Source organism: Lonchura striata, chromosome 15, assembly GCF_050655825.1.
Source record: "Lonchura striata isolate lonStrDom1 chromosome 15, ASM5065582v1, whole genome shotgun sequence".
NCBI lineage: Eukaryota > Metazoa > Chordata > Aves > Passeriformes > Estrildidae > Lonchura > Lonchura striata.
Genome location: NC_140717.1, coordinates 16,133,393 through 16,160,644, shown reverse-complemented (window position 1 = coordinate 16,160,644; position 27,252 = coordinate 16,133,393). Strand labels below are relative to the sequence as shown.

The following is a 27,252-nucleotide window of genomic DNA, read 5'->3' as shown; positions in this document are numbered from 1 at the left end:
ATTGGTTCTATGTAACTATATGTAATATTGGCTCTATATAACTACTCATTTTGCTACACTGGATCATTCATTCATAAATATTTTATAAAGAGCCAATAAATTATTAACCTCTAATGGCATTACAACATGGATATAATAGTAAAAAAATGTAATAATCACATTGTTGAGTATTACCTATAAGCAAATAACAGACTTAATTAGACATTACAAACATTTAACCTTCATTAAAAATCGATTAGACTTACACTTTATAGACCAGCCGTAAATACACAGTGTGATCTAAACCACACAGAATTTGGTATGCAGACAAAATATTGCAGAAAAACATACCCAATATTTTGGGCAACAACAAGTCTTCAGTAGCCAACAGAGATCCAAGAAAGGAAGCAGACAAATATTTTCTGTATGATTCAATAATTTAAGTAATCTCATTCTATCTGGATCCATATTAAGCAAGACAATCAGTCAGTGTGTTTTAAGGAACTCAGCTAACTATTTGATATCTAGAAATGGAAAAGTTTAAAACCGAGAAGTTTTGCTTTTTCCTCTAATACCCTTGGTTTACTGTTTCCTCATGCCCTTTATTTCACTTTAATTTGTACATTTACGATACATGTTTCGTTCAGGTGCCAATTCTTGTCTCGCTTTGAGGAGAAAACACGTTGAGTTAGGTGTCGGGACGATGCCTGGAGCCCAGTGAGTAACTCCAGCACTAGGGGTCACTGGCACTCCATCAGTATCCAGCGGCTGTGCCAAGCGGGGCTGGGCTTTGTCGAGGCGATGAGCCCATTTTCCTGCGAATTTCAGGAATTCCGGTGCTGCCAAGCAGGCCACTGCTTTACGGTCTAACGTGTGCACGCGAGTCGGCACCCTAGGTGTTTATTTATGGGTTTTTTTGGTTTCTCGTTCCTCCCAAATTCTTTGGCTCTGCTGTTTCTTTATGTATTTCAGCCTAACCTACAGTCAGCTGTAAACTCTGTTCCACGGGGGCTGGGAAACTCCAGACCTTTGGATCCCGGCCACAGTAATCAGCCTGGGGCACTAAAATGCTCGCCCTGCGAGGCTTTTGCAGCACTGGGCTCCTTCTCTCCAAGAGATGTTGAGCACAGAGCATCAACTGGTTCTCAGAAACAAAAATTCTAATCATTGAAGATTGGACCTCTACTCACAATTTTGTGATGCAGATTATATTTAGTGTATTTAATGACCCTTCTAGTAAAAAATGTCAGTTGATTGGGCATAAAAGTTGCGTTTTTAATCCTGTTAATGTAACTGTTGTATTTTCAGTATTTTTTCATATTGAAAATGAAGGTCTAAATGATGAATTAAGGAATCTCTGTCTTGGTTTTCCAGAAAATGAAGTTTGCCGTACATGCAGGCAAGGTTTTCATATCTCCAGAGTAATTTTAAATGGGCTTTGCTTTCCTTGATTGCATCACATCTACTTGTCTTTAGTTACATCTCAGGTCAGGCAGGGTAACATCTGTTCTTCGGTTTCACATTATCTTCTTCCTACAAGCCAGTGAGTTTCCAGCTGCTCCCCTGGGAATGTTATCAGATTTCCAGCTGGACACCTGCTTGTGAGCACTGACATTCAGCCACTTGGGTCACTCTGCCTGTGCTAACTTGGCAGGTATTGCTGCTTTTGTACCTGTTTATTTTCTCAAAATATAGAGGTATTTCTTCTCACACTGACTTCTGCCTGAGGTACACACATATTGGTTTGTTTATTTATTGAGTTTTCTCTGAGCTGGCCTCTGCACCTTGTGTGATTTGGTCCTTATAAATCATTGTACTTTATTGTCATATGAGTATGGTAACTTGCAGCCATGGCAGCTTTGAAAATCCTACTGTCAGATGAAGCAGGTTAATATATTAGTTCATTAATTCAAACAAAAAGCTCTCTTAGATACACCTTTGCCTATTAGGGTGCTGTTGATTTGGCTGGTAAGAGTCTAGCTGTGTTGTGATAAGGTCCTTTGTCACTTTTCGAATGACAAAGGAAATAATTTGGAACTGAGATATTTCTGAGTTTTCATTGGAAACAAGTAAAGGAGAGTGGAAATTCTGACATCATCTCCTTTTCCAGCGGTTGTGAACTGACAGCAAGGCCAGCAGCACAGAGCAGAGCTGCAGGAATGCTGTTCCCCACTGAGGCTGGTGTCTGATCATAAAGGAGATGGCACTCAAGGGGCACTGCCACAGCCAGCAGAACTACAAGCTGTCAAACAGATCTTGCTTTCAGCCCCGCCAAGATTTTTCAGTGACTCTGCTTTTCTCATAAAACAGAGGCACAATACGGAAATCAAGTGATTTCATTTTTTATTTCCCTATGTGGTTTGACTGAATAGATGAGAATTAGTTTTAGTCAAATTAACAAAGATTTAATGCTTCATTCTGCTGTCACCAAACCAAAAATCTAAGTGCTGGTTAATGTAAAAAAAAAAAAAAAAGTAAGATGCAGAAATTAAGAGGCAACTGAAGCGTGTGGCTCAATGTGGTGTTTGTGGCATCTCCCATTAAGCTGTTCTGATTTTCAGAGCATTTTTGTGGCAGCATCACAAGGAGACTCAGCTGTGGCTGTGGCACAGCTGGCCAGGGTGTGGGTATAAGAGTATCAGAAGGAAATCCCTTCCCAAAACCTCTGCATTACACAAACAGAGGCCATAGAGAGGTGTGGTGTGCAAATAAGAGATACAAACATAGAATAGTAATGCAAGAACTTAGGCTGTGCATTCTAACTGGCAGTCACAGTACACCTGCTGCCTCATCGCTGCTCAGTGTTTTGGAGACAACACAGGAAATTGTATAAAATTGCTGGGAGGTCAAGCTGATCATGCTGATGCCTTTTCATCTTCTGAATCTCTGACTCTAATTGCTCCTCTCTTTGAATGTTGTGCAGTTGCAAACCCAGATAATCCATTTCAATGCCCTTTGTGCAATCCCAAGCAAAGGAAAAAAAATAGGAGTAAAAATCTGTCTCTGTAAAAATCAATGGCAAGGCATGCACTGACTTCAGCAGCACCAGGATTTTTCCATCAGAGTTTAATTGAAAGTAAAAAACATTTTTGGAGAAAAATGTGTGACTGCTCAGGTTAAAAGACTCAATAACATGCCCAATTCCTCCACGTCTGTGGGCTCTGAGACAATTTTTAAATGCAGCTGGCTTTTGGAATGAATTGTTTGCTTTCAGAACTCTAGGTATATTCTGTATTTCCATGTCTTTCTATCTATCTCTATAGATTTATTTATTGAGGTATCTATATCTGTCTATCTAGATGTGAAATACTGGGCAGAGGAACATTTTTGCTCATGTACTTGGCTCCAGTTTTTCCTTGTGCAGCTCTCTGCCTCATCAGTGGGGCTTCCCCCAGAGCTGTGCTTTTAGCCTGTCAAAGAGGGGACATTGCTGCTTTAAAGAACCCACCCTCAAACAGAAACGGGAATTTATAAACTGATCAGAACAACTAGCAATTTTAATGACATCAAGTTGATGTATCACACTGCAGGTGACACAAGAAGTCTTGGGACGAGGATGGATCTTTTCATTACTTTGTTGGGTGTGGATGAATCAGTTTCCTACCTTTTCTATTAGGTTGTGGGTTTTCAGGTCTCACCATTCTCTCATGTTTTCCTAATGCCAGTTCTGCCTTCACAATTAGTTGTGTTAATCACCCAGAAAAGATAAGGCATTCTTGCCAAAATAACATATTGCTAATGAAACAGGAAGATGTTTTCTCATTATGAGTTGTATCAATCGCTGTGATCTCCATGAGCAATGCACAGGAAAGGTTTTCATCCCAGAAGCCTTGGCCAGGACAGAGTTTGCACAGCTGATGTGCTGCCACCTGCACTGTGGGCACAAACTGGAGCTGGGACACCCACTCTGCAGGGGGGAATTTGAGTGGCCTGACCTTCAGCTGGTACTTCAGTACAATGCCCACTAAGCCAGAAGTGAGATTCTTTTTGGGCAGGGCAAGAAATGGGTGCACTTGTTCATGTCTGAAGGGACTGAAGACAACAGTTTATTCAGAAGTTACTTGGCTTTGAGAGAGACTTGAGACCCAAATCTGGTTTGTGGGGATAACATGATAGTGGAAGATGAGGAGGAGGATGCTGACGAAATATTAAGTGTCCATTACTTACTACCTACTAAAAGGTCTGCAGAGTGCTCTGGATGGAAAGAGTATTGATGCATAAAATTTAATAATTAGTTAGTAACCTTTCAGAATTACTTTAAAAAACCTTAAGGAAAAAGTAATAGTTTAGATTAATTTTTTTTCCCTCTCACAAGACCAAATTAAAATATTTATCTGTTCAGTGAGTAGCAGCATCACAGATGAAGGATCCTAGGTTCCACAGTTTCCATATTTGGGCTGAAAAATGAAATAAGTGCTTCCAAGTCTATTGTATCAAAAGGATGTTGCAAAATATGAAGAGAAGGGGAAAAAGCTAATTTTGCAAACATAATATGGCTGGCATTAAAACTCTCTCACTCTACATTTCTGTAACAACTTCTGCTCTTCTTTCATTCTAGTTACCCTGAATGACTGCAAGGCCTTAAAAGCCTATGCACAAACCATGTCCAAATGGTGCACAAAATAACTGAACGTAAAAGCATAGAGGCAGAAATCGTAGAAGTAAAGAAGAGAACCTTTGTTTGGTTTTCTTATTATTCCAATATATTTTTTTCTTAAATTACCTTGGTGACTAAACTGCCCATACCTGTATCTGAAGAGAAGGCACTTTTCATACTTTGCAGAGACTTCTTTTCAAAGTTTCTTCACCAGAACAGAGATTAACTGGAATGTTATCCTAGCACATTCCACCCTGCCACTGAATGAAGCTGGACACTGAGTTCCTCCTCCAGAGCATGACTGCTGTATCTGGGATAGAGTGCTGTTTAATAATAATTCTCCTATGTTGTACAACACTGCAAGGTTTGGCCATGACACCTGCCAATAACAGTTATTTCTCCTCTGTCAGGTGGGGTATTCTGAGCAGGTACATTTCTGTTTGCAGTGCAATGCCACTTCTAGAGAGAGATGTGCTTCATTTCAGCTCTGGGGAGCCTCTCAGGAGCTGGGAATCCTTCCAAAGCTGCCACGAACCTCCAAAATGAATTCACACCACCACACAAAATGCAGCCTTTTCTCACTGCATGGGTAATCATGTACTTCTCAGTGTTGGCAAACAGAAAGTGTGCAAAGTTTATTTTGATAGACTATTTACAGCTTCAGTGTTGTGGATGTTGATATACAGACAAATGTTTTTATTGCTCCCAAACATGTACTCCACCAAGGAAGAAAATGACTATAAATTCTTGTAGCTACTTATTGTTTTGTTTTGCTTTGCTTTGTTTTGCTTTGCTTTGTTTTGCTTTGTTTTATTTTGGCTGCAGTAAATTGCATTTTGCTGCAATTCTATCTGCCAAGGATAATATAAATCTCATTATTAAGTTTGACCAAATGTGTGGGTTAGTATTGATACCTACTGTAATGGAAAACCTGAGGTCAGTTATTTTCCCCCAGCGCTTTTGGAGACTATTTTAGACCAAATGTCGGTATTTTTGCTGCTGTTTTTGCAACATATGTGAAGTATTCCATTGCACACCCCTCACATTATTTCCCTATTCTGCCTGCGCCGCGTTTGATTTGGCTCACGACTGTTGCAGTGGCTTGGGGAGAGCTGAAAACACGACAAATTGGGCCGAGGGAAGGAGCCAAAGCCTCGCCACGTGCAGCAGCACGCTCATGCCAGCGCGTCCCTCCCGGCAGCCGCAGGGATGCGGACCCTGGCTGCGTGTCCGTCCGTGCGGGCGGCTCGGGGATGCTGCCGGAGCGGCTCGGGATGCTCAGCCTGCCGTGCTCCCGGAGCCGCCCGTGCCCTGCGCTGTGCCCTGTGCCCTGCGCTGTGCCCTGCGCTGCCCGCCGAGGATGAGCCGGGTTCCAGCCGGGGATGGGCGCCGCTCCCGCCTCTCGCCGCGCCCGGGGGGAGCTGGCAGGGGCCGGGCAGGGGCCGGGCAGCGGGGCCGGTCCCGCATCCCCGGCCCGCCCCGCTCCGCCCCGCTCCGCGCCCCGCTGCCCGGGGATTGGGGCTGCCGGGCCGCCGGGGGCGAGGCGGGGCTTGGGCCGGCGTTATTTATTTATTTGTTTGGCGGGGCCGTGTTGTTTTGTCGGCGGCGGCGGCTCAGCCCGGTACCCCGAGCGCCCGCGGGATGCGGCGGGGCCGGCGCGGGCGGGCGGGCCGGGCCGCGGGGGCGGGAGGTGCGCGCCGGCCGCCGCCGCCGGCCCCGGCAGCGCCGAGCGCCCCGCCGGCCGCCGGCCGCTCGCCGTGATCTGCCCCCGCGCACAAAGTCAGGCGGGCGATGGGGAGACGGAGAACTTGAGAAAGAGCGAAAGAAGGAACGAGCGCGCCCTGCGCGTGCGGATGCTATAGGGCCGGGCACATCGCCTGCAGGAAAACTTGGGTGCCGCCGGCTGCTCCCCGCCATGCGGGCACCGGCCGTGTGAAGCGCATCCCGCAGCCGGGAGGGCAGCGCTGCCCGAGCCCGGCGGGGCCGCGGGGCTGCGGGCACGGCCGCGGGGCTGCGGGCACGGCCGCGGGGCTGCGGGCACGGCGCTGCCCGCCCGCCTCGGGCAGCTGCGGCTCCGCGCCGACCTCTGAATCGAACTGACTCTATTTATTGCGAGGAGAGGGTGCTCGCTCACAGCATCATCTGTTTGGAAGAAAGGAGGGAGGAAGGGGGAGGGTTAACGCTAAAGAAGTAAGTCTTCTCTGCGAAGGAAATGCCTTTTGCGCTTTCCAGATGACCTTTTCTGAAAATGTAGTTTCTCCACCTGACCGGTTTTGATTCTGACTACCAAGTGTCTGAAACTGATCCCTAAGCGCTGCACAAACCGTAGGATGTGTGCTTCCGGGATTAGCAATATGGGGCATCTGTTGTCGCCTCTCCTCTTGAGCCTGGCAGCAGTTTTTTCCAAAGGTAAGTCTTAATTTCTTCTGTTTCACCGCATCTTGTTTCTTATTTTGCACAGCCAGCCTTTCTTCCCTCTCTCTGTAGTGCCTTGAGTGCCGATACAATTCAAGACAGACTTGGGGGAAGCCATGTGCTAGTCAAAAACACCGAGGATGTGATGGGAAAGCCTGAGTGGAAGGATCTTTTCTTGGCTGACCATGACAAACAGTCTGGCAGTTTCCTGAGACATCTGTTATCTCCTTACTGTACTTTTGGTGGGGTAGAAGATGCTGCTGCTGAGCTTAGCTCTGCTTTGGATTACAAAGGGTTTGTGTTATGGAAATCTGAAATCCCCAGAGGGACAAGCTGTTGGACTTGGCTGCCCCACCGTTATCTTCTGTGCCGGTTTTCACATTAAAAATCCTCTATCTCAGGCCGACTGGCAGTGTTTTACTGGACCAAGGAAACAGGTACTTAGTGAAACGGTTGTAAGCTTTGATGAGATGCTGTAGCAGGTGGCTGATACCTGTATGCCGAGTAGAGTTGGAATGTCCTGATGGCATGACTTCACACAACTCAGTGATTCCTTCTTGGAGCCCTCGAGCTTGTTTACAGTTGGAATCGGAAAACCAGCACACGGGGAGTGCACATATTTTTATGTGCATTTAAAGCTTCCTCAGAACTTAAAAGTTTCCATCGATGGGCTCAGCCAAAAGGTGAATGCACTTTTGCAATACTTAATTTAGATGATTGTGAGCATTCCTGTGAAATACAAATTAGGAGAAGTATACATTTCTACCGAGCAGATACTGTGCATCAGCAGTTATATTTTGGCAGGAAAACATAGTTTTCATGTGATTTAATCTTCAGAGGGGAATCAGAGCATATGCATTTAATCTGTTATTCTGCAAACATACCGGTAAAGAGTCCTGCTTATAAATATCCCTATTAAAAATATATAAGTTATTCTTAATGCCCCTTTACACTTACAGAGATCAGCATTTTTTCTTTTTCCTTAAGTGAGTTATTTTTACTAATTAGTTTAGATCCACAGCTGAACTTATTGACAGAAGGAAGAATACATAGCTATGTATTTCTGTGGTGCTTCCCTGTATCAAATTCTATTCTCCTCCTTTTTTCCTTAGAACAAGTAAAGAAAGAAAGGAACAAAATTATAAGTCTTCTGAAATGTTCTGTAAATGAGGTGCCTACATAAGTCCTGTTCTAAAATTGCAATTGGAAATGCATTAGCAGCAGGGATTAGAATTCAGAGTCTTTTCAAGAGATTGCTTCATTCACATTGCACACCAGTAGCTTGTGATTGCCCAGCTAGGTTGTAAATGATGTATTTTATTAGAAGCAATATCATCAGTACTTTGGATAGGCTCACAGTGCAATAAGAGTATGAACTTCATTCCCTGGCTTTTGCTGCGTTTGAGTTTGCTGCCCTAACACTGCATTAACATAGTGCTGGACTGAGATTGTAGTTTATTCTAGGACTGGAATAAATGGCATTTCAGTTATACAAAACACAGCATTTCTTTTACTGCCAACTCAGCAATTATAGCATTTATGTGTGATTTCATTCTGAAATGTTACTTACATCTCTTTTGGAAGATGTATTAGGAAAATCTGCTTCACCAAAGGGGTTGTCAAGCCCTGGCACAGCTTCCTAGGAGAGGTGGAGTCCCTGTCCCTGGAGGGATGTAAGAGGCTGTAGATGTGGTGTAGATGTGCCTGGGGACATGGTCAGGGGTGAAGGGAGCAGTGGCTTGGCAGTGGCATTCGATGGTCTCGGGCTCTTTCCAGCCTGAGGAATTCTGTGATTCCCTGAGACCCGGCACACGAGGTCCCCCAGCATCACTGCTCTTAGCTGTGCTGCTGGTCTTGCACGTCGGGTAGCCAGGACACCACTGCTCTTTAGTGATACAGGTCTGTCTTCAGTGCAATTGTTTATTTTTTCTTTGGTGACACACTCCATCTGCACTGCTATGCCTTGATACACTGGAAAGACCAGAGTGTTCCAGAGATTTATAGTGTGAACTTCACAGTGTAAAAGGTTGATTCCCACCCCCCTCCACGCAGTAAGATGAACAGACAAATAATACATCAGGCATGATTACTACTACAGGGCATGTTTCTTTGATGCTTTTCTGTTGCTAATAGAAAAACCCTCTCATTTATGACACGATGACAAAGTTTTCCTAAAGAGATACAAAAGCTTTTAACATGCAACAGCAATCAGCTGTCTATTGTGTATAGGGCTGCTGCTTATTACTCAGAACCATGGCAACACACCTCGTACTGCACAATTTCCAAATCTTTCAGGTAATAATGTTGAAGACTGGAGAATACTATTGTGATTTTGCTTTGCTTTTATCTTGTAAAATGCAGAGCTCCAGCCTGAGAAATGAAATGTTGTTTTCAATAATGAGCTAAAGAGCCCACCAGGCCAACTTGTCAGTGATGATATAATCCACGTGTGTTAGTGCACTGTCAGTCTGACAGTGTATGGGTGTGTAAGGGCAGAGGTGATGATGCTCTGCGACTGCATTTCTGGGGCTCTGCCATTTCACAGCTTTGTCTTCAGCAGTTTCCTGAGTCAGTCCTAGGAGGCCAATGCTGGCCCTTAGTTCAGCGTTTTGCTGTTTGTTATCAAAGGTGGGAAGAAGTTCTTGGGAAACCTTCAGTCAAAAAATAACCAGGTCCAGCTGATGTTAATGAAAACAGACTATATACAACAGGCATGATAATGTCTGTGTTTTGTTCTCTTGTTTAAATGGAAAGTCACCAGCTCCACTGGAATACAATAAAAACTTCAATACTTTATTTGAGCTCCAGGTTCCATGCCTGACTTAAGTCTAGAATAAAAACAGCATCTTCCATAACATGCCAAACACTTCTGGGATGTCTATTGTGAAACTAAAGATTGAGGAGCCTTTTTAATTATGAATGTCTCCATGTAAAACTGGATTTCATTGATTTCAAATTTCAAGTTTAAGCTGACAATAAAAACAATAAAAAGTGAATATATAAAACCAATAAAAAGTGAATATTTTAGTGGTTTGTTCTGCTTGTCTTCCGCTGAGCATTTTGTGTTCTTCTGTGTCATCCTGGGCAGAAATCTTCCTGCAACTTGCTCTCTAATGATATCTCAAGCCATAGAGCTGCTGGTTTGATTTTCTTTTTCTCTCAGTTTTATTGACATGGAGGCTTGGCAAGTGTGTTAGGCAGGATTTCCTTGTATCCCCTCAGGGTGTTCCCCATAGCTAGAGATGTGCAGAGCTCATGTTCAGTGCTGCAAATCTCCCGTTACAGCAAAGTGAGTGTGGGGAAACAAGGAAACCAAACCCCCAAATGTCTCGTTTTGGTTCATTCCTCTGGAAAAGTGGTAGTATATTAGTAATGGCATATAATTCTGTGTATGGGATTAAATTCAAAGATTGCTTAATTTATGAGATGTATTTTGTTTCCACTCCTCCCTGGTGGTGGTTAGACAAGAGTTCAGGGTTGAATTACAGTTCACATTGACTGATTGTGATTGTGATGATGAGGGACAGATTCTTATTCTCAGATTTCTGTTGGTGCTTCTTGGGGACAGAGCCATTCCTGGCCTCTGTTGCTCCAGCTGTGCAGTTGCTCTGGATGGAAAATGTGGTGCTTGCTGCTTTCATGTGAGCATAAAAGTAGGTAGGAGCTTTTCCTGTGAGCTCTGCCTATGGCAAAAACCCCCAAAAAATTTATTTAAAACCCCCCAAATAAATTAAATCTTTCCAGCTTTAAGTTCAAGCAGTTTCCTTAAATTCAAAGTTTTTGTGCTTAGTCTCAGCTGCATTGAACTGGAAGTTGTTTGAGACACTATAAAGGGAAGGGGAACACAATTTTCGCTTTTTCACTCTTGCTGTGTTTCTAGCCACAGAATATTTGTGGGGAAAGCCCCATTCTGATTCCTTTTCTTTCAGTAAAAATAATAAATTCAGACTAAAAAAAAATTCTACAGCTAGACCCGTGTTTTATTTGTCAGCTGTAATACTGGCTTAATGTGATTTGGTTTCTAATATTTTCCTGTAATGTTCTCATTTTTTACTTCTGTCTTTTCTTTTATTAGTTCCTTAGGACTGGCAGGCTCTGTGACACCAACCAATGTTTTAGATATTAATAAAAGCAGCTTTATTCAATAAAGATCAGTTTTATTTAATAAAGGAGAGAATCAAAAGATAATCTGATTTTTCATGCTGCATTCACATTAAATCAAGCTCCTGAGGTGGTTGTGGATGCCAAGTCTGGTGGCAGTCTCTCGCAGGTCTAGGACACATAAACATGACTGCAGACAGATTGACTGCCGGGAAGCTGAAGAGGCAGCTGAGATTCATCACAAGTTTGGTTTATAAAGCGGTACATTAAATTACTTGATTTTCACCAGTCTTTGTAGTATTGCCTGCTGCATTATTAATGGCAGCTCCAAATGAAGTGGATTTTAAGTAGTTCCAAGACATGTAGATAGCACTAATTATCATGAGCAGTTTAAAGTACAGATTTGAGGATGGTAGGCTACTTTGCCCTGGGGTTGAAATGTGGGCAGAGTTAGCTGTAGAATGAGGATTGTTCTCTTCGTGTCCTTGATTTCTTCCTTTATTGAACAGACGTAATTCCAGTGTAAGGTGTTGGTCTGATGGCCCCACAGAGCCAAGGGATTGAAACTCTTCATCCTGCAAAGCACAGCCTGTGGTGTCAGTGCAGACTGCATTCCCTGCTTCAGCCCTGTGCCTGGAACCGGAGCAGAGGAGGCTGCAACTCCCAGCTCTGCGATGGAAGGAGCAGCACCCCACTGCAAGGAGCAGCACCCGCTGCAAGGAGCTGCGCCCTGCTGCAAGGAGCTGCACCCTGCTGCAAGGAGCTGTGCCCTGCTGCAAGGAGCTGCGCCCTGCTGCAAGGAGCAGCACCCTGCTGCAAGGAGCTGCGCCCTGCTGCAAGGAGCTGTGCCCTGCTGCAAGGAGCTGCGCCCCGCTGCAAGGAGCAGCACCCCGCTGCAAGGAGCAGCACCCCGCTGCAAGGAGCTGCGCCCTGCTGCAAGGAGCAGCACCCCGCTGCAAGGAGCAGCACCCCGCTGCAAGGAGCAGCACCCCGCTGCAAGGAGCAGCGCCCTGCTGCAAGGAGCTGTGCCCTGCTGCAAGGAGCTGCGCCCTGCTGCAAGGAGCAGCACCCCGCTGCAAGGAGCAGCACCCGCTGCAAGGAGCTGCGCCCTGCTGCAAGGAGCTGCGCCCCGCTGCAAGGAGCTGCGCCCTGCTGCAAGGAGCAGCACCCCGCTGCAAGGAGCAGCACCCGCTGCAAGGAGCTGCGCCCTGCTGCAAGGAGCAGCACCCCGCTGCAAGGAGCAGCACCCGCTGCAAGGAGCTGCGCCCTGCTGCTGAGCCCGCTGCACTAGGATAGCGGGTTCAGTGCCTTCTGCAGGCTTCCGTTCAGACTACTGGCGTCTTCTGGAGTGGGATTTTTCCGCCTGTAGCCCACACAGCAGTGGTGATTCACAGAACATCTGAGCGGTGTTGTGAAACCAGTGCCAGAAACCTTCTGCGTGCAAGGGAGAAAAAAGCCAGGGGAGGAAGTGAAGTAACAAGGCTGCTTTCAGACTGCATCCCAGTTTGTGTCTGGTCAGAAACAAAGACCTTTGTGACAATAGCAAAAGCAGGGCACTGTGTAAGATGCTCTGGATTTCCTTTGGAAGGTTAGATGGCTTTTTTCCTTGAAAGAGAAAAACCAGTGTAGTGAGACTTAACTGTGGTAGCTGGAGTGCTGCTGTGAGCTGTTTGGTGTTGCCTCTGTGCTCCAGACACAGGCGCTGCTGGTGGGAGTGTTTGTGAGCCAGTGCAGCAGAGGCTTTAATCACCACTGGGCAGTGGCTGGGTGGGCAGAGCAGAGAACCCTGCCAGTCACTCCTGGCACCTGCACTCGGGGCAGGAACTGCCTCAGAGCTTCCTCTCTGCACACACAGGATGCTTGTTTGTACTCACACCATCACTGCTGGGCTTTTTAACCAAGCTTCCCAGAAAGCTTCCCTGAGGAAGTTTTCTGTGCTGCAGACAATTCTGTGCTGGAAGTGGCTCAGCAAAATGCACTTTGGTTTCTTGTACAAATAGTGTATAAAAGATTAGTAGTGGACTTGTCAATGTTGCCACACTTTCCCAGATTTACAAAACAGAAGGCTTCTTTCCTCCTCCTGTAGTCGCTTCACCTCCTCTCAGGCCCATCTGGCTCTGTTTTTAAAGTTACTTTGAATTGGTTTGGTTTGTTTAGTTATTTGGTGTTTTATTTGCAAATAAAGACTTTGCTGCAAGGATGTTTTGGCTGAAGTGTTTCAGAAATTTGCTATGGTAATGGTTCGTAAGCAAAACAGACGCACTTCTGAAAATAACCATGTAGATTCTAAACTAAAGGGTAGGATATTGAATAATGTAGTTCTTACAAAAACAACAAAAGAAATCAGTCGGCTAGGTATGTATGAAAAAGCAGCAGGGGTAATAATAACAAGCAGCACAAGCAGAGGTGTGGAAAGATGTCAGCACACTCTTTACCCTTGGGGGACACAGCTTTGAGACAGACTAAGGAGCAACAGGAGCTCCTCTCCAGCTGAACCAGGATGCTCCACATCTTGTCCTTTGATGTGTCTGCTTTCAAGAGAGGCAGACTGTTGAGCAGACAGTCTGCAGATCTCTTGCTGAGGAGTAAGGCAGATGTCCAGATAATCACACAGATGAGTCTGCATGTCCTGCATGCTAAAAAAATCCTCCAAGTCACAAGTCACAGAATGTAGTCTCATCTAATGCTGAATGGTCTCAAAACCTTGGATTTTTTGGGCCCTCAACAACACTTGCTTTTTATTTATATTTTTAAAAGTCTAGTTTTATGTCTTCAGTATACATGACATCAATTCATTGTGTGAGAGGAGGAACCCAAAAATGGCAGAGGTGACTAGTCAGTGGTGTCTCTGAATAATGATCTAATCCACAATATAGAGAAGGAAACAATCCCACTTAGCCTTCAATCCACTCATTTACCAAAGATTCTGGATTAGCACATAACTGTATCCTCCATTTTCTGCTGAGCCATGGTGACTCATTCTACTTGTCTTTATGAAAATAATGGTGATTTGCATCTGCTTATATTTGAAATATCAGTATTTATCCTTTAGTGTTGCATCTCTGTCCTAATGTAATTAGCCTTGCTTGGTTAATTTTGATTTGCTGGTACACATGGGGTAGTTATTTTTCTTGTCTGTGTGTGTCAGATTCCTACATTTAACTTCCTACTTTGATGCTAGCAGTGGGGTATATTGTCAGATTTTCCTGCTTGATGTTGTTTCTGTAGATTGTGTTTCGAGCTACTGCTGAAAGAACCATTCAGCTCTGCAAAACTTTGCAGTGTGATAAATCTGTAAATACACCATGTACCTGCAGTTACACTCCTGCCATCCTTACCTTGTTCTCAGAAATAAAAATAGGATCTAGTTTGCTCAGGGTCACAAGTCTGTAGCTCTGAAGATGGAGAAGGATCTCTTTATGTGGTTCACAGTAGAGGAGTTGGGGCAGAACCGAGCAGCTGATTGTGCCCAGCAGAGCAAAGAGGTTCACACACACTGGAAGTTATTGCCACTCGTGGTACAGGGAGTACTTCTGCACTCCTTCTCCCTGGGTTTGTTCTGTTTAGCATCTGTTTAACCCAGAGTTAGAGGCTGTGTTAGGTGCTGTGCTCACCTAGAGAATTAGCCACTCATCTAAAAACACAGAACACGCTTGTCCTTCCTCTCTGGAAGGAACGTGTGCAAAAGGAGCCTTGCAATGTACTGCTGTGTGTGCCTGGTACATGACCTACTGAGTTTTGTCATGTTCTCACACTGCCAGGGCAAGGCCATTTCCAGATGTCACCGATGAGTTCCCTGTACCCACTCCCAGAACTCTACTGAGATGCCAACTGCCCAGCAGCCCTGTGAGTCAGGGTGTGAAAGATGGGGGTCCAAAATGTGACCAGGGTGTGAAAGATGGGGTCTGAAATGTGAACCAGGGTGTGAAAGATGGGGTCCAAAATGCAGTGGGCACTTTCCAGAATCTAATTTGAGTTGTGCTCTCCCTCGCAGTGACAAAGAGGGGCTGCCCTCCAGTGAATAAAAGCAGTGATAAAAGCAGTGTGTTGTTTCTGAAGCTCGATCTGGTGCTCTGCCCTTGCTCACCTGGGCTCCCCAGTTCGTGCTCCCTTGTTCCATATCCTTTTCCATATTTCTGGGTTGTGAGCCTGCCCTGACTTTGTGTGCTCTGCTCTCTCCTCTGTGGCTGCCTGTGTCCCCTGCAGCACTGTCTGATAGGAGATGATTTCTTGCATACTGAACACTTGTGCACAGTGGGATCCTGTTCTGTGCTCCTGACTCTCTGACACCATCTGCCCAGCAAAGTGGTTTTAATGGGTTTCCACTGAGCCAGGCTGTACTACAGCCCTGGCAGCATGCTCGGTGTTTTTAAAAATAAACAAAATCTCTTCTGACAAGCCACGCATGAACACTGGCATCTCCAGCAAAATTGAGGATTTCATACTGTTTGATATTTTGTGGAGCAGAAATATCTCTGTTTGATAGGCTCTAAAATGGGAAAATAACCAATAGCTTGGAGTGGCCTTCTAATAGTACTGGTTTATTATTGTAAATGACCTTATAAAACATTATTTTCCATCCCATTTTTTAAGTCAGGCGTTATTATCCTTTTACAAAAATGCAATCGTTTTACCTTGTTAGAGCTCTCTTCTTTATGAGAGCAGGGGAATGTAGTGGTTCATGATGGTGATTTAGGAGTGAGGTATCCACTGGCTTTCTATAACCTTTGAAAAATCACTCCAGTCCCCTGCTTTCCCTTTTTCTAAACTGTCTTGTCTGCTCAGAATATAAGGTGTTCGGAGCAGAATCTGGTTTACTTGCAGCTATACGGCATCTGCTGTACACTTTAATACATGAAAATACTGAATTTCTAGCATCTTTGTTAAAAATGGGAATGTGACATTCTGATTGCTGGACAACATGGACTGCTCAGAGGCCTGTAAGAATAGAAAAGAAGAGTGCGGTAAGGAAAAAACAAAGATACCATGAAAGCATGTGTGTGATTAAAATATTCTGCAGGACTGAGTAGATGCCATCCCCTGGTGTTACAATGAATGTGCTGTCTAAGGCTTTTCAAACAGCAGCATGATATAAGCTTATAAAAAAAATTTTATAAGATGTCATAAAGATGTTTCTGTATTTATTTCTGTTGTAATCCATGCTAATAAACATTAAGAAAATATTTTCAATGTCTATATTAACAATGCAACAAACCACTTATGAAAAAATAGGTTTTTTGGCAGATGGTACAGATCTTTTTTTTCCTTCTTTGCCCCTGCAAGTCTTTGGGGTTTATTTTAGGCTCCGTCAGTTTGGTAAGTTGTGAACGTAGTGGGCAGTGGTGGTAATGAGATGGTAAAAGAAGCTGTTGGCTGGTCTCTGTGTTATTGATGGACCAAGGAAGTTGAAAGAGTCAAAAGAAATGGGTTCTTCTGACCTTCTGGGCTAGCTTATATGAGCACACAGAGAATCAGACACAATCCTGTTCATTAGCCTTTAGGTTCTTTTGTTCTAAATTGTGTGGAGTCTGACCTGGAACCACTTTCATGTTATAGAAAACACAAAGAAAATATCACTGTGAATTCCCCTGACAAAGGAAGTGGCATTTCCCAAATGCTGTCCACCAGGCTGATATTTTGAGTGGTATCTCAGTGCTCCTTTATTGTTCTTAATTATTCATTTGTGTAAAGCTAACTAAGGTTTAACTTGAGATCTGTGATCTTCCACAGGTGTTTGCTGCTGCTGTTGCCTTTTTTCATTTGTCCTGTCACAACTTAGCTGAAGATGTTCCCTGCTGTTTCACCTTTACAATACAAGTATCAGCATCAGTCTTTGAGTCTTTGCTTGCCTCTTTATTAAGCCTCTTTATCTGAGCAGCAGTACATCAGAGTAATGGTACAATAATCACTGGTGAAGCATGTATTTGTTTGTTTTTGTTCTATTTCTATGCAGTCATGTGCTCCTTTCATCCTTTCATCTATTCCTGTCAGAATTATGAGTTTGGTTTGGATCAGACCCTGAAGAAAGAGAAATGCTTGTAAGTGGAGAATACTAAATATAGCAGACCTTTGTTCAGTATTTATAGATTGGTGCTTAAAATGTCTGCATTGCATTATAGGTTCTCATCAAATAAACAAATTGCATCAATAATAATAACATGATGGTTCATGAAGAGATTCTCTTCAACTGTTGTGCTTTCAGCAGCTCCAGAAGAGAAGGATGACTCTGGCAGCATGTCTGCAGTGCTGCCAGCCCGGGGCTTTGGCAGCCCAAGTGAGGCACAGGGAATTCAGATTTAGTGCCGAGGGGACCGTTCCCAGGATTTCAACTCTTGCAGTAGGTCAGATGATAATTTCTCAGGTAGTTACCTCTCCCAACCCTTAGGTACTTATGGCCTACAACTTGTCTGGAAAGTTGTTGGGAGACAGTGAAGATCAAGGGCTGAAGAAAAGTCCCCCCAAATGCTAGAAGAGTCCTGCAGGATGTTATTTGCTGTAAGAGGGCTTTTCCAGTGTGTCAGTTCATCCTGTGAAGTGCTGAAGCCATCCTTTTTTCCATAACAAGTACATTCTCGTTTGTTTTCCGCCTGAGAAGAGCAGCCCTCTAATCCTCCCATCTGTGCTGACTCTGCAGCGTTCCCTTTTGGGCTTCTCTTTGACTTGTTGCAGATGTTTGCTGCCACTTTGATCAATTTGTCACAAGAACTACATTGTTCTATCTTTTTCCTACAAACAGGCACTATCAAAACATCCTCTGTGGAATTGTTGTGGCAGTCTCAGTTAGCTTTTGTCCTGCTTTGACATCTGTCTTAGGGGGAGATCACTGTATTCCTCCAGTCTAAATCTGACCGGGCCCTAGCAAATGTTCCTCCCAGCACCTCGTCATTTTCTCCTCCAATTTCTGAGTAAATGTTTCTCTCAGACACTCAGCAGTGAACCCCTCCATAATTCCTGCACTTTCTCTTGCCCCCTGATTTATAGGTCAGTGCTGCTGCCGATCTCCTTCCAATACCAAGTCTTGTTTGCAGCAATGGGATGAACAGAAGGAATCACGGAGGAAAACAGACCATATATAATCTTAGATTTAGAGATGACATTGAACTTTAGTACTGACCTATGGGAGTTATCACAAAACAATTGAAACTCTAGGCTGGGAGCCCAGAAAATTAAGATTGAGGGCAAGCAAGAAGAAATTTATGGAAGTTGGAAGACAGGAAGAAGAAATAAAGATCAAACTCTGCATTGTGGTGCTACTCTGCAGAGTAAGACTTGCTAGTGAAGATGGGATTGTGAAAGTTGTGTGATAGAGAAAATCAGAATAGCTGTGCTCTGTGGGCTGCTCCAGGCACACAGGGTGTGCACAGCCCCTCAGCAGAGCCGTCCCAGGAGCGCAGTTACAAAATGCTTCATCTTACCCAGTGAAACTTGGATTCTGCCAAACTGCACAGTTGCCCTCATGTTCATTAAAGCAATTTAAGTTAAGAAGACACAATCCCTTCTCTACACTTCAGTTTCAGACTAAGACAAATATTAAACTGCCATAAATTTTCATGGAATAAATAAATCCTAATTTTGCTTATGCTGAATGCAAGTTGCAGCGGCCAAGATAGTTTTGCTTATTTTCTCAATAATCTCATGTGAAATGATTTATACTTTATTTCACCCCCCTGAAAGGAAAACCAGAACAACTGATGCTCAGTTACTCCTTTGCATTCAGTGGTTGAAAATAACTCCTTTTGTTTTTGCAGTAAAATATTCTCACATACATGCAAGCTTCATCATTCTCACCTCTTTTTTCCAATAGTAAACGTCTCTCTGCACAAAGTAGCCTTTGCATAATGGAAGCTCTGACACTTTCCAAATCCTCTCAGTGTCTTCCCTTGGCCTGCTGGCCCAGGGTGACACTGGGAAGGTTTTGTTTCGTTCTCAGCTCTCACAGGAGAACTTCCCTTCTGCCCTGCACGAGCAGGCATCAGCTGGGCCAGAGAAATGCTGCTTTGTGTGCTGCTGGAGATGCCACGCAGCTCCAGAGGAGGAAAGAATGAAACCACGCAGCCGTGCTGGGAACACTGTGCTAAGTGCTGTGAAAACACAGCTGGGAACAATAAGCCTTCAGGAGTCAAGGTCTAACTTCACAGAAACAATGTTCAGAGTTTTGTAATTTGGCTGTAGAAAATGGTTCTGACAGATCTTTCCTGGAAATTAAAAAACCCCACTCTACAAGGATAGTGCAAGTGCAGTAGTTGGCCAGTGGTGCTTTCCTAAATTTTGTGTGTTGGATTTTGTTCACTTAAATCTAGGCTGTCAGCTGTAAACAGAAAAAAAATAAATTATAATAATTCTTTACTAGGCTGAATCTGATCTGAACAGGAGCATGGGTGGTAGAGCTGCTCAGCAGCAGAGTCAGAGTCAACCTCAGCTGGGGCCACTGGAATCTCTTTCCTGTGTGGCATTGGCATTCCTGCATTTGAGTAATGAGCCATGCAGAGAGCTCACAGAGACAGCTGAAAACGAATATTTTTTCCTCATTTATAGAGGTTGGGGTTTTCTTTGCAGGCACTGGCTCCAGTAATGCAGCAGTTGCCGGCTGAGGTGGTTGAGCTCCTTGATCTGACGGAAAACTAACGGACCAAAAAGAAAAGCTTTCCAACAGAGATGGGACTGTGAATAATCTCACCCCGAGGCCACACGCTCACCAGATCTCAGATGAAAAAAGGCTGAGTGCCTTCACAGGCTGCAATTAATGCTTTCTGTTTGCAGCATCAAACTATACCTCCAGTAATCTGTTCCCAGACCTTTTCATTCTCATTCCCCTGCAGAAAGCATCATGATTATAGAACCAGGTGATGTTCAGCCTTAACTGTCGTTCAAGCATTTTGATGGGTGGCTTGAAAGATTTTGGAAATTATTTTTGTATTCTTAATCCAGCCAAACTAATTCTGAGGGGCTGAATTCTGTGGAGTGATGCCAGAGGCTGCAGGATGGTAATGGAGATGGGAGACACAGGAGTTCCTTCAGATTTTGTGTCCTTGCTCAGTCACAAAGCTGTGGCCACTTTCTGCCACCACCTGTGGCTGATGTTGCAACCATTTCCAAAAAGCTGAGCATCCCTCCTTCATGGGATTTATGATTCCATAATCAAGGATTCCATTGCAGCCCTCTGTAAGGTTCCATAGTCATGGGTCTGGGCTAGAGTGGTGTTTTCTCCTTGGCTCCCAGGGCTGTGTTCAGCATTACAGACTGCTGCTGGAGAGGACCTCTCACACCTGCCTGTCACCCAGACACTTCAGTTCTTCAGCACTTGGTTGTTTCCTTCCTCCTGAGCTGGACTGGTGAAGGCCTAATGTATTGTAAATGCAGGGGAACCTGGTGGGAAGAAATGCTGATGTCTGACTCCAGTTCAGAAGGCTGAATGATTTCTGTATTATAACTATGCTATAATACATTAATATACTATTTAAAGGAGATACTAAAACTACAAACCTACTTTTCTAACTCCCATATCTGACTCACTCCCAACTCTAGCCCCAGGTGGGTTGGATTGGCCACCAGGCTCAAACAATCCTCACCAGAACCCAACCAAGCATCACCCCAGGGAAACAACTCTCCAAGCACATTCCACATGGGAAAAACAAGGAGCAGAAATAGAAATTGTTTTCTCTTTCATTTCTCTCTGTGCTCCTCTATGAAGAATCCTGAGAGAGAGAAGAATGTGCCTGCCACACTAAAGCTGATCAGAGCTCGGGTGGGTTCCCTGCCTCTCTCCCAGCACCAGGAGCAGTCCGAGCAGACACATTCCATGTGGGAGCTGTGGCTCTGTCCCAGCTCTGTCCCAGCTCTGTCCCAAGCACCGCTGCTGTTCAGGGTGTGTGTCTAGGGTGCAAGGGCTCCTACAAATGCTCACTGGTCTCCAGCACAGTTACCTTTTTGGTCCATCTGGATTCTTCAGGCATTCCTCCTTTGGGTCACACTGCAAACTCACAGGAGGGTTTTATTCCATTACAGTGGAATGGTGAGACCAGCATGAGGGCAAGTGGCTGTTTGAGTCATGGCCCAGTTCCTAATTACACCTGTGTGCTTCCTTAATGGAATTCAAAGAAATGATGATGTTGTGTGAAAGCACTGATATTGTATTTATTTCTAAGTTCATTCGAAGATGTCAGCATGTAGCCCTGAGGCTGTGAAAGAAAGGCAGAGCTTGTCAGCCTCCCTGGCTGCTCTGAATTACCCCGAACCTATTGGAAATGAAAGGTTCAGAGAGCACAGATGGAATAGATTGAAGCTTTGAGTGAATTGAAAGGGCAAGTTTGCTGGCTAATCATGATCTCTGTGGAGAGAGGGGTAGCTAATAGATTGGAATTGTCAGACATGGTGAAGTCCTCCAAAGAACTGCTTAAGGCATTTCACTTTCCAGTTCTAGCTTCTGTAGCTGCCTTCTCTTCAATTAAAATAGCTTTTGTTTTATTAAAATAAAGCATTTGCTAATACTTAGTGAATATGTGATGTGGGAATGCCCTTATCTTGGTTGATTATTTTCCTGCTTTTAAGGTAACATTGCATTAATATATCTGTTTAGCAACACATTTCTTCCCCTCTAGATGAAGGCTGGATTTTTAGAAGCATCTGGTTTTAAATTTAAGAACCAAACTGCTCCCAGCTCAGTGGATAGAATCTTGTCTGGAGTTCAGGGATGGTGATGTTACTATTACAACAAAAATGGATGAAATTGATGAATACAGAATTTCTGTTCCCCTGTATACATTCAATTTCTCTGTATCTTCTGATGGCAGAACTTCTTTGTCTTGAAATTCAGTCACTTCCAGATCAGTCATGAATATCTGAAATGTCATCATTCACTCCAAACCCATGTCCACGATGCAGAACTTAAGAGTGCTTTAAAACTATGTTGAAGCAGTTTTACAGATAGCAGGTTCTTTCACATTTTTGTATGTTAGAGGCCAGCCTGAATTTTGTTGAAAGAGCAAAGAAACCCCATAAAATCCTAGGAAATAGGGCAGCAGTCCTGTGTGCAGCAGGAGTTTTTGTCAGAAGGCTAAAATTGTATTAGGGCATCAGGGATTTCAGGGGTTTGTGGAGAGGCAGCCAAATCAGCCCAGCCTTTCCCTGAGGCAAATGAACATCAGCACGTCCTGATGTCCTTTCCAAAGAGATTCACATTGATTGGATTGTTGCTAAGATTTTTATTGATCACAGCACTGAGCTGCATTCTCCCTTCCCCAGGACTGCACAAAGGAGTGCTGTCTGGAAAGACAGTTCTTTATCATTCCCAAATAACGCTTTCGTGCTTCCTGTGTACACAGAACAATCCATATCTGCCTTCTGAAATTAAATTCCTCTTACATTGTTTCAGAGCTGGATAATATCACAATATTCACTCTCCACAGCTGGTGGCCCCAGAAGATGATATGCAGGGCATTCTGTTAAATCAGACGTATTCCAAGCAGACCAAACTTTAGTTTTTAGAAAACAATCCCTCTTCACGCATTAAGTTTACATGCAGCTGTTTTTTTCACGTGCTCTTACAAGCTTCGGGCTGGTGACTGATTGTGTGTCATTTTAGACACGTTGGCTGCTGAGACTGGAGTTAAAGCACCCGAGTAATTCAGGATTTATTTCCCTTGAGACCTTCCCTGGAGTATCTGGTGGGCATCTTGTTCAGGGGCAGTTCTCCCTGGGAGGCTGCCTGTGGAGGAGCTCCACAGTTGCCATGACAAAGACCTCTTTTATTTATTTCCCTGGGAGGGAAGAGCAGCCAAGCAGTGGGAGAAGAAAGCAGTCCCGGGAGGTGAACGTGGCCATTGCTTCTGGAGCCCAGCAGGACGCCCTGGCAGCCCCTGGCAGGAGCTGGGGGTGCCTTTGCAGGTTCCTGCCTCTGTTTCCCTGCCCTGGACACGCACAGAGGTGCCACTAGTGCCCCGAGTTCAGCTCCTAAAGCCACTAGCCAAATGTACTGGTTTTACAGCCTGTGAGGCCCTCTGGTCTCTCCATTTATGACGTCAGACGTGCAATTAGACCTGCATCCATCCTTCCACCTTTGGACTGAGTCTAGTATTGCACATTCTCCTTCTTTTGATCACCTTTGAAAGGGCAAAGCTTGTTTTTTTTGGCTGTCACCTTGGTAATTAAAAGCTGCTGCTTTCCAGTTTGACTTGTCTGGTTTTCTGTTAAGCAGCTCCTGTTTTACCTTGATAAGGTCCCTCTCTGTTCAGGTTAAGGACATCTTTAGTGCTCAGTATTGGAGCCTTTTTAATGCACCAAAATCAGCTCCTGTCTGAACCCTGCTGTGACACTGAAAAAGGACTTTATGACTTTACACAGCCCAGTGCCTCCTCTGGCCAGGGGCAGCTCTGCTGCAAACAGCTGTTTGTCAAATATATCTTATGTTTATCAAATATAAGTAGTCCTGATTTTTAAAAGTGTTGAGTTTACTTTTATAGTTCTTTTAAAAGTTTTAAAGTTCTTATACAACTTCTTTTAACCTTCTGATAATGTATACACATTTAAGAGTCAGAGTTCCCACACAATTTCATGTAGAAATAGAATAGTTTACCTATTTCTCTGTGAGTAGAGAGAAATGATTAATTAATCTCTAGACCAGTGTGGTTGGAGAGGTGGTAATTCCATCCTCCAATCCATGGTCACTTTTAGAATTCTATAAATACCAGATGTTTAAATAAAACTGGATCTTTTTCTCTTTTGAATTTACCAAGCTTCTGTGCACTCATTTCATGTCAATAATGGCACCTCTATCTTTGGGCTTCCACAGCCACAATCAAACTCCTCACTCAGTCTGAGGGAACAGCGAGTGTCAACTTTTGGGGTCCTCTGGAATGGTGTCACAGCCTCAGCATCCTCCTGCTGCTCATCTGCTCTAAATGTCTCTGTCAGTAACAAATGAGAGAGGCCTTGGCATACAGGAGAATATCGAAAGGATCAGAAATTAAGTGCTTTAATAAAGCCTAGGTGAGACACTGGGATGCTGTTTGATTTTTGTTGTTTTTATTAATTTAAGGGGGGAAAAATACTGTAAAATGAACACAAGCTCAGCTGAAGTTTACAGCTTTGAAGAAAATGGTGCCTCAGAGGAGTAGTAGGACTAGGCTTGATTAAAGTGGGATTTCAGAAATTCTCTGCACTGAACAAAATAAAAAGGCATTCAATCTAATTAGAATTGTGGAGGGAGAGGAGGAAGAGAGGTATTTCTGACCTGTTGTCTTTTTATATAACCTTTAATCCATGGGATGTGTTTGCAGCTATTTTGGTAGATTTATTTTTCTTCTTGAGGGAATCTGGCCTCAGATTGTAACCTTTCAATACCTTTGCTTAGGAAGACCTGAGGAGAAAACCTTCTCGTGTTCCTGTTGATTTATACAGACTTTCAGGAGGCCTGTTCTGTATTTTTTCCTGATGAATGTTCATATTTTGGCCAGATCCTGTGCCTCTGTTCTGTTTCTGTTGGGTTGAATGGCTTTCCTGCAGTTGTGATTTCTGGAATATGTATCTAGTTTAAGGACTGTTAATCCTTATATACTTTTGAGGAGCTAATTGGTACTCACTTGGAAGTTGTCTTTTAAGGCATGAGTATAAAAAGATGTAAAGATATGTTTAGAAACAGCTAACATAATGATTTTAAAATACATTATGGGCACAGTTTTAGAAATGCCAGATAATATTTTTGGAAAATCTCTGCTACATTGTGAATGTCCTCAAGAAACAGAAGAGGTTGCAATTTTGTGCTTTGAAATGGAATTAATCCTTGACCCTTTGGAGAAGCAAAATGCTGTTTGTGCTTAGACACTGACACAGATTAATTTTGATCATTTACCAGTAATTCCAGTCTTTCCATCTTCTCATTTACTTCAAGTTATCTGGCTTCAAACTTCCCCCTGAACTCTGTGATAAACAGACCTAGGGCAGGGAAATGCAGTTCCCAGGGGGAGTTTTGGAGTGACCCAATGACGTTGCAGAGCAGTTTCCAGTGCTGGTGTAAATCTATGCTCACGTAATCCCTGAAAGGCTGAGAAGCCAAAGGTGGGCTTTTACTACCAGATTTCAGTTTGTGTGGACAGCTTGGCAGTCAGTGAAAATTCCAGCTAAGGAGCTGTGCACATTCCAGGTAAAGCCTGCAGGGAAGCTTTGCTTAGGCAAGGAACTCCTGGTGCCATGCTGTGTCACAAGGTTAAACAAGTGAGAGTTATGTTTCCTTTTCACAGCGTTTTATTTCTAATATTCTTCAGCGATGACCATTTCAGATCTGCAGCCTATGCCAGAGTTCAAAGCAGAGTTTGATTTATGCTGGAGGCAGCTTGTGTTAAAGCTCATTTGCTGGTCGCACGCTCGCTGTGTTCCATTAATGCTCCCTGTGCTTGCTGCTCATGCTGAGCTGAGTTGTGGAGAGCACATCACACTCTGCACTTCATTACTTTGGTGTCCGGGAGAATTTGGAAGGAGGAGAAGCTCATGCAGAGTGACTCGTGCTCCAGATGATGTGCAGTCACTTTGGATTCACACCACAGCCCTGGGGCAGAATCTGCCTCTCTCTAAGGAATTTCACCATTCCTTCTGCTCCTGAGGAGCCTGACTAAACCCCTTTCAGTATGGATTGTTTTATTTCCAGAATTGTCACGGTTTCCTTGAAAGCAAAAAGTCAGGATTGCTTCCTATTTTATTTGTGATTGCTTTGTATGTACTAAGGATGGATAACAATTGAAACAATGAAATAATTGTTATCCCGTTCAAAAGTTTGTGATTAATATGGAAACATGATTTGATGTTTCCCGGTATGTAAAGCTGCCAGTTGTGTTTGTTTCTTTTACAATGCTTGATTTTCAATGTCTATATTAACAATGCAACAAACCACTTATGAAAAAATAGGTTTTTTGGCAGATGGTACAGATCTTTTTTTTCCTTCTTTGACCTAACAGATCTTTTAGGTCTAGCTATTTAGTTACATCTATGTAACTGTGACAGAAACCACAGCAGGACATTTTAAAATACATATATTTTATTAGTAAAAGAAGCAGCTGTATCCCTGCATTAATAACAGTCCACATAGTACCTTCAAAATTCAATCACTGCAGTGGCTTAAGTTGAGGATTTGGCTGCAGCAATTTGTGTAATGGAGAAAACACCTGTTACTGAGTAGTGGTGAGTGACTGGATTTTATCGGTTCATAACGAAACTCAGAGGTTAATATCTTTGTTTTGTGAAACAGATGTTTAATTCTGAGCCTAGGCAATTGGCTCTTTTCTGTCTGAAGAGAGAAGGCAATGGATGTGTTGGATTACTGCAGACTGTAATTGAGTGTGACAGATGTAATAAATTAGCCTTTCCCAAAGCTTTTGGTGTTGCCTCCCTGAACTGTGAATTTTCCTTGCCTTTCTCCTGCAGGTGGCATGGGAACACTCGGTGCATGTTTCATGTTCCTCTGATGGGACAAAACATCCCAGGGGTGCTGTGAAGTCACAGCCCCTTGATGTGGGCCAGAGACAAATTCTCTGGATTTATGCCTCAGACTGTAGCGAGAGGATGACAGGGAAGAGCCCTTGAGAAGAAATCCTGCACATGCATTTGATTTTCCCCAGTGCAGAATCAGAGCAATGCCCAGCTGAACATCCCTGAGTAACAGTGCCCAGCCTTCCTCTCAGCCCTCCTCATCCTCTGCTGCTCAATGAAAGGTCATTAACAGTGCCCAGCCTTCCTCTCAGCCCTCCTCATCCTCTGCTGCTCAATGAAAGGTCATTAACAGTGCCCAGCCTTCCTCTCAGCCCTCCTCATCCTCTGCTGCTCAATGAAAGGTCATTAACAGTGCCCAGCCTTCCTCTCAGCCCTCCTCATCCTCTGCTGACTAAAGCAGGATGAGCCTGGTGCACAGATGGGATGCTCTCTGGGTGTGGGTAGCACTTGCAGGGTTTAATTTTAATCTCATTTTCAAGAACCCGGATTAAATTCAGCTACTTGTTACCTTGATATAACGGTGGAGCAGTTTCTGGGGGATTACTCTGGGTTTACTTTGCTTTAACGGGAAAGAGAATTTATCTCCTTAGATTTCAGCAGAAATACACATGGAACTTCAGTGGCATTTTGCAGCCTGTTTTCCCTCATCCTTCCTGGAGGCCATACCTTGGCTTTCCAGAATT

At 43.9% G+C, this 27,252-nt stretch overlaps 1 protein-coding gene across 4 annotated transcripts in view; it reads left to right on the top strand.

Annotated features, from left to right (window-relative positions):
* The first annotated feature begins 6,310 nt into the window (after positions 1-6,310).
* Positions 6,311-27,252, top strand: part of TMEM132D (transmembrane protein 132D) — a 176,261-nt gene continuing 155,319 nt past the window's right edge. For all 4 annotated transcript variants that reach the window (XR_013340940.2, XM_085593389.1, XM_077787272.2 and 1 more), the window contains exon 1: positions 6,311-6,985. Coding sequence is in view for 3 of the 4 variants with exons in the window: in XM_085593389.1 (XP_085449515.1) it covers positions 6,907-6,985 (79 nt within the window). In the remaining variant the exon portion in view is untranslated. The remainder of the gene's footprint in view (positions 6,986-27,252) is intronic.